The following is a 7,819-nucleotide window of genomic DNA, read 5'->3' on the forward strand; positions in this document are numbered from 1 at the left end:
GACAGGACTACCTCTAATGAAGTAGTCATTAGCAAGCTTCATCTAACTCAGATTAAACATACAGGTTTATTATAATTATATAATCTCCATGACTGAAAATTACATCATTTAGGGAATACCAGTATGTTAGCCAATCACCTGGCTGGGATGGTGTAGACAAGGATTTCCTTAACCAAGGATGGTGGACGCCAGGGAGGGTATCAAACAGGGGACAGATCACTTTAGATGTATTCGGTTCAAGGCTGTCCCTCCATAATACCTATTTCTCCTACCGTTAGAGATAAGATACTGTGCTAGATGGTTGGTCTGACCCAGTGTGGCATTTACGTTCGTTTTTAGGGTAGTTCTGCCTTGAGCAGGGTTTGAACTAGATGACCTCCAGAGGTCCTTTCCAGCTCTGTTTTTCTTTGTTTATATAATATAAAACTTTTTGTTCAGAGGTATTGGAAGTGGTGGTGGTATCAGCCTCTCTTTGTACAAAATCAGTTGCTGGGGTACTTCAACCAGAGCTGTCAAATCCTCCCATATCACCCCATGCTGAGTTATAAGCTGGAAACTCCAGTGAATCGTTATATATGATTGTATAATGCTATTTTGAAGGATATTGTTAGAAAACATTGATACCTATTTTTAATAATGTTGTTGCTTTTTTAAGGAGCTGTAGTAAAAAAAATGGAGGTCCTGAGAGCTGTTACAGAAGTCCGTATCTTTTATATATTTATTTTTATTGTTACAGTTATAGTACAACTATTTTACATTTACAAAATAAATTTTCATTTAAAATATCCCGTTTAGTTTCATTTTGCCCATGGGAATTAATACTATTTATTGTATAGCTTTTGTTTCATAATAAGCTATGAATCAAATTAGGAAATAACTCTTACATGTGTGGCATTCAAAACAGTGAAATAGGACAAATAAACATAGTTGAACTTTCATTATCTAAGCAAATTTATTCTTTTTCATGTATTCACATTTTTGTCTTCATAGAATCATTTGTTAATAAACGCAATAGATTTAAAATGTCAAAGTGAAAATATTTACCTAGTTGAAATATATGTATTTCAAAAACAGCTAATGTAAATTAGCATTTAGATTAATCAGAAACCTGAACCTCATTTTTTGTCACACTCTTTAAGTAAAAACAAGCTATTCAAACTTCGTTTGATTCAATACTTATATCACCATGTGGATATGATATATTCCCCCCCAAAATTTTACTCTAAACATATTTTAACAGGCTTGCTCCCCTTTCTACCCTGAAATCCATACTATACTTACCTAGCCTTCTGTTTTTGCCAAACTTTTGTTCCTTTTATGCTTTGGATCTGTAGTATTTTGTCATACTGTTAGGTTAAACATTATGAGAAATGAATAGCGAAAATTACATTCCTAAATTCGTATTTAAGTGTGTGACCTGGTTTTCCTAAATCCAACTAAGTATGTGACTTGGTTTTCTGTAGCTCCAAAGATGTTAATGAATCTTGCTAGGTCATCAAGTACATTTAAAACAAGCTGATTGTTTAGTGACCTACTTGGAGACCTACAACACTTTTACAGCAGAATAAAATAACTTTACTCCATAGTAAAAATGGGGCATACACGTGATGCACTGAGTCAGCAAGTGAAGAATTAGCTGTATAGGAGTTTTATGTCCCTTTGTTTGCTCTCCTACTCAGTTTCACTTTTGGGATAGCCCATTTGTGCAATACAGACTGACTCCTCTGCCACCTAGTTGCCAAATGTGTTAGCACCTACTTTGGATAGCTTGAAAAAGCTGGTTGTGTTACTTGCTGAAGTCCAGGGTAAGTTACTTTGTACTAATCTTGCAGTATGTCTGTCCTGAACAGAGGCACTTAATTTTGCAAATTTTGGTCCTTGTTATTGCAAGTGCACACTCAGCAGTACATACCCTTTGTGAAGTCTAATTAGTCTTGCACATAACTTGATGTTTTCTTTTCATTGGAAGAAAAGTCCTAGTATGACCATTTCATTTGTTTGTTACAACAGCAAATGAAATAGCAAAGCAGAAGTTTTAAAACATTATTTTAAAAATGTTTATTGGCATTTAGCCCTCTTTGAATCTGAAGTTTTTTGTGTTGGCAGAATAGCTATAGTGCAGGCAGTACTCCAGTCTGCCCTATTAGACCTGTTCTGTGGAATAGAAGAGAACTTCATTTGTGCTTCAGGGGGACCAATTAAGTGTTTTGTTTAGTCTCCATATCTGCTGCTTTGCATCTCTTGAGACTACCATTAGAGACCTTAATTAAAGCATCTTGAGATGGACTACTGTCCATAAGGAACTGAACTGAAACCATCAGATCATGTAATAAGTTAATTTTTGAGAACTGTCTGACAACTCTGTATCTGTGAACAATACTTATTTAGGTATAAATATATTTGCTATAGTTCTAAGGTAAAATAAGGATCTGTATTACATTCTTAACTGAGTTATTTGATGATGTTTAGCTCCTCCATTTAGAAATATTTTCAAGGATTTTCCGTATTTTAACTACATACAATCCAAGGCTTTGGATGATGTAAGTATGGACTCTTATTTAATTGTATTAGCAAGTAGTACATAAAGCATTTAAATTAAGCATTTGTCATTTGTAAGTAATACACAGAAGTGGCAAATGAGGTACACTATCTAAGGACTATAACTTTCAGGGACAAATGAGGAAAATAGTAATGAAATTTATCTAGAGAATGGTTCAGGATGAAATAAGCACTTTTACACATTTGGGTGTACTTATTTCAATAAATATTTATGTTAATTGTGATTCAGAAAACACTGTCACTTGTGGTTGAAAATAAAAAGCTTTCCCACAGCAAGTGTAAGAATCAAATTTTGGCAATTGAATAACATGGTTACATTACACGAAAGTCCAGTCTTTTTTGGAAAAGCCTTTCTTACCCTTTATTTGTCCCCCAATATGTTCCCATTCTTTTATTCTCCAAAATTCAAATCTCCGTTTTGAAGCAACAGTCCTTCCATTTGTGGAATACTATTTGGTATTCCGGGAGGCTAGAGCAAGCATAGGTGTATGTATTAGAGATAGCAGACCCTGATTCAGCATAGCATTTAAGTCCTGTCCTTTAAACGGAATTGGAGTCTTAGGAGATTCTGTTTTGGCCTCATACCCATTAAATAACATTTTCCACAGAGAAACTGAGTGTTTGGGAAAATTAAAGTTACAGCCCAACTTGTATGTCTTTAAAATCCCTCCATATACAGATGAATAGTTTTCATGTTTATGATGCTTCCTCTCTTTTTGTTCTCTTTTCTGTCTTGTACATTTATTTTCTGCATACCAGTCCACTATTTCAGTAAGGAAACTATATTGATTAATTCTAAGTTTATTTAATTTATATATGAAAAGTAATCTTTGATTTTCATGAAAGAATGAAAAAAATCTTGCTTGTGGCTATCATTATTTTACAAACAGAACTGTGATTTAAGGCAGTGGGATTTTATATAACACCCATTAATCTTCAAGTGGTTCACAAGGTACCTAAAATGATTCAGTTACAAAATAAAGTTGCTGAAAACTTAGAATTCTGCTTATGATTTTATTACCAGTATTAGTATCTGTAGATACATAAATTACAAAAGACAACTACTGCAATGTCTTTGAAGTTTTTGTTACAGAACAGTTAATACATCTTTATAATGAGCCTGTATTTAATAGCAGTTGGATATTGACAATGGTTCATCTGTCATCTAAAACTAGAGACTAGCATTTTTGTGTAAATCTGTCATCTAAGGCTAGAGACTGGCATTTTTGCGTTTATGACGACAATGTAGACATCACTGTGCAATCACGAGATGTACAGTACCTCTTTTATAAATGCTTCTGTGGCAGATGGGCATAGGGAAATGCATTCTTTCTTGATTGCTCTTTTGCCATTATTTAAACTTCATATCTAATACAAAGTATCTAGTCTTTAGAAAATTCATACCGTCATACCAGCTGTCATTCACTGTTGCATATATCATTTTAATAATCATCCCTTTTGTGCATTTCTTCTTGAATAGTTCTGTTAGAATGCATGAATAGGTGTATTTAAATATCTTTTTTTTTTTGTAATTCTTTCCTAGCTTCTTTACACAGATAGGAATTTTGTGATTTGTGCTCCAACTGGCTCTGGAAAAACTGTAATGTTTGAACTAGCTATTACCAGGCTACTAATGGAAGTGCCAATGCCTTGGTTAAATATTAAAATTGTATATAGTAAGTATTAGACTAAGTTTACATAATTCAGTTTTAGTGGCAGTGATAACAAATGTTTTCGTCCTTTGCATTCCGTTACACACATTTATTGGCTTCTTTTAATAAGCTTGGAGTCAAATACATAAAGACAACGTTTACTTTGTAAGACTCTTTCAGGATTTATCACTGTTTATTGTATTGCCATAATAGTTATTACAGTTAATGCTTGTTAATAGAAACATGAAGGCACCTCAGTGCTATGTTGTTCCTACTGGCTGTTTTTGTTGTAGGTAGTCTTCTCTGAATACAAAGGACAGAAATTGTTCCCCAAAATGTTGTTTGTAAGAAGGGTATTGGTCTTACCAGTTATTGCTGTGAATGAGTTTCACTTGTACTGTTGTTTAAAACTTACATTGCATAACTGAGATTGGGGCCCCATTATACTAGGCTCTGTATACACAAATAGACAGTCCCTGCTACAAAGACTTTCAATAGTCAAAGGAGACATACCCCAAAATGGAGAGTTTGTAAATTAATAAAATATAATTGGTGTAACAGAGGGCAGTCACATGCATATTGTTGTCATCTTGGGGTTTTTGTTTCTGAAGAATGGAATTAATATCCTCTTGCATATCAAGTGAGATGGGTGATTTCATGCTAGTTTTAATGTGTCCATATTTTGATACCACTATAAAGCTTGACATAATTGAATATATTTGTCATTCTTACACATGGTTGGCCTGTTTTACAAAAGTTACTATTTAAGTTAGTTTAGATATGAAATCTATGTATTGTAAGCAAAGAAAACCTGTCAGATATTTGTACTATAATTCCTTTCAGCAGATGGGAAACGAGCACTTGAATTTATGGTTATGACTTCCTGTGCTGTTAAAGGGACTTCCTTTGTCAGAATTGACATAAAGTGACCTGAAGCTTGTGAAAGTCTACCATTCAAGAAGTGTACTTTTTCTGTGTTTTCTTGTGATTGTGGGAGAAAGTTATTGCCTGGTCCTATTGTCTGTAGGTTCCTGTGGGAACCAGAAACAACTGAAGATTATGTGAAGGCACAAAGAATATTCATAGAGGGAGATGTCTGACAGAGGAATGTTCAAGTATTCAGATTCCATTTGCTGAATGGGGAATGGAGAAACTATGGCCTACAGGTCAAAATTGTTTTTTTCTTTAACGAGCAAAGCTGAAATCTGAAGAATTAAGTTAAAAAAACTTCGAGGCAACTGCCTTGTTTAGCATTTTAAACAATACAATTGAAGAGTAACAAAAAAAAGTCCTTTGCTTTTCTCAATTTTGTGTTGTTTTTAGTGGCACCCATAAAAGCTCTGTGTAGTCAGCGATTTGATGATTGGAAAGAAAAATTTGGACCTATTGGGCTTAGCTGTAAGGAACTGACAGGAGATACAGTGGTGGATGATTTATTTGAAATACAACATGCTCATATTATTATGACCACACCAGTAGGTTCCATATGCAACTTGCTATTCCTTCTGTTTTTTTGGGTTTTTTTTAATTTTGAAAGTTAAAATTAAAACTACTAGGTTTTTGTATGTCGCCTTGAACTTTGTTTTGTGACACTCAGTAACTTCGAAACACTTTAAGATCTGTTTGTTGACTTATATACTAATAGTGTCATATGTAAACAATTAGTAATAAAATGCTACATGAAATTTGTTGCATTAGCTCAGAAGAACTTTACTGATTTTATGAAAAGATTTTGGTCACATTAAGGGGCTGTCTGCACCACTGCTTTGGGCATCTGTTGCCTTAAAATATCTTTCAGCTGTTCATAATTTTTTTTCCACTAGGAAAAATGGGATAGTATGACTAGAAAATGGAGAGACAACTCTTTAGTCCAGCTGGTACGATTGTTCCTCATCGATGAGGTAAAAAAAAAGATTTTTATTACTTGTTTTTTCCTTGAAGATAAAAGGAAACCTTTTAGAAAGTAGAACAGAATGTCAAACATTTATTTTAATATATTTCTAGATAAATGGAAGAAACAGGTGATCTTATTCTACAATGCTTTTAATAGGTACATGTTGTGAAAGATGAAAGCCGGGGTGCAACACTTGAGGTGGTAGTCAGTCGGATGAAAACTGTACAATCTTCCGTTTCACGTAGCTCAGAGAATCCCAACACATTTCCTTCCATGAGATTTGTGGCTGTTTCTGCAACAATCCCGAATGCTGAAGATGTAAGAATACATTTTTAATTATATTCTTTAAAAAATATGATTTAAGTAGTTGTTGCTCGTTTGAGGTCAGTTGTAGAGGCCGAAATTTAAGTAATGATATGGATCCCACTGTAGTTCCTCTTGTGCTTTATGCATGTGAAACAAGATTCTTTTGGCTGGCTGTCTCTCTCTAGGATGTATATGCACTGAGTAATCCATTTCTATAGTGTTAACTCCTGCATAGCCTTCTCATCTTTCTGCAGATAGCCTGGATAATGGCTGGAGGAAAAACACTAACAGAAAAGTCTTTTCAACAAGTTCAAAAGCTCATTGTTAAAAACAGGAATGCTTATGGGCAGCTGAAAACAACATGAATTTGGTGGAGACTCTAACTCCAACTATTCTAGACTGTATTTTGCTCCTGCAACAGGTGGGATTGGCACTTAACCTTGGAGTCCACCTGGCAGGAATATCACTGTATTATATTCCAGTCAGATTTCAGTTTTCTCATACCCTACACTGTCAAAATTAATCAGAGGTCATCGTCACACCTAGTTCTCTGTCATTAATTTCTCTCTCATCTAGGACCCTAATGTGTGTGGTCCAGGGGCAGTCTCTGGCCATTCTCTGTCCCCCAAACATATTTTCCATTCCTGGTTTCCACGGTCCCACTGGGAGCCAGTCTTGGGGTCAACCCCAGTCCCCTTCAGTGAGGGCACAATCTCTCCTCCTGAACTTTCTTGGGGAAGTCGTTGCTCGGTGTTTCAGGCTTCCCCTCCTCCATACTCACTGGATCCACAGGAGTCACTGGCAAGGCAAGCCCGTTTTGCTGCACCTCTCAGGAGTCCATTGCCTGGCCTTTCAGACTCCCCCTGCACTCACTGGCACCATGGGAGCCACCGGAAGTACAAGCCTCTTTGCTGCTGTCCTGCCGCATCTCGGGGATTCGCCATCCGGTGTCACAACTCCTCCTGCCTGTCAATTCAACCAGGTTCCCAGTAAAGTAAACCTCATTGGCACTGACTTGTCGCACACTTCGGGAGTTTCACTCTCCTTGGAGTTTTATTCCTCTCCACAGCAAGTCTCCTTTGCCTTTTCTGCAGAGCGCCGCCACTCCTCGCTCCATCTGGTGCCTGAAGGCAAAAGTCTTTTCGCCACTGCCATTTTTATGCTTCGTATGACAGGCTAATCTCCTGATTTTTTCCCAGGTGTGCAATCCCTTCCACCTGGCAGGGTTCATCTTTGGGTCAATCTGGCCCAGTCTTGTCTAAGTAACAGGGCTCTTGCCTGAGTCTCTGTTATAGCCATCACTTTAATTTAGTGTTGATAAGATCTGAGCCCCTATGGAAGAACCTAGATCCATAAGCCTTATAATGCAACTTGTCGAGGAAAACCGAAGGATCGGGCCCCAAGGTCA

The 7,819-nt window shown here is 36.2% G+C and overlaps 1 protein-coding gene across 3 annotated transcripts in view; it reads left to right on the plus strand.

The window, feature by feature from the left end:
* The window catches only part of HFM1 (HFM1, ATP dependent DNA helicase homolog), a 61,695-nt gene that overhangs the window by 2,740 nt on the left and 51,136 nt on the right, over nt 1-7,819 (plus strand). For all 3 annotated transcript variants that reach the window (XM_019531127.1, XM_019531130.1, XM_019531129.1), the window contains exons 2-7: nt 656-703; nt 2,470-2,540; nt 4,103-4,235; nt 5,535-5,686; nt 6,035-6,112; nt 6,262-6,423. In XM_019531127.1, coding sequence (XP_019386672.1) covers nt 656-703; nt 2,470-2,540; nt 4,103-4,235; nt 5,535-5,686; nt 6,035-6,112; nt 6,262-6,423 — 644 coding nt within the window. The remainder of the gene's footprint in view (nt 1-655; nt 704-2,469; nt 2,541-4,102; nt 4,236-5,534; nt 5,687-6,034; nt 6,113-6,261; nt 6,424-7,819) is intronic.

The sequence above is a fragment of the Crocodylus porosus genome, unplaced genomic scaffold, assembly GCF_001723895.1.
Source record: "Crocodylus porosus isolate Cpor-Errol unplaced genomic scaffold, CroPor_comp1, whole genome shotgun sequence".
Taxonomy (NCBI): domain Eukaryota; kingdom Metazoa; phylum Chordata; order Crocodylia; family Crocodylidae; genus Crocodylus; species Crocodylus porosus.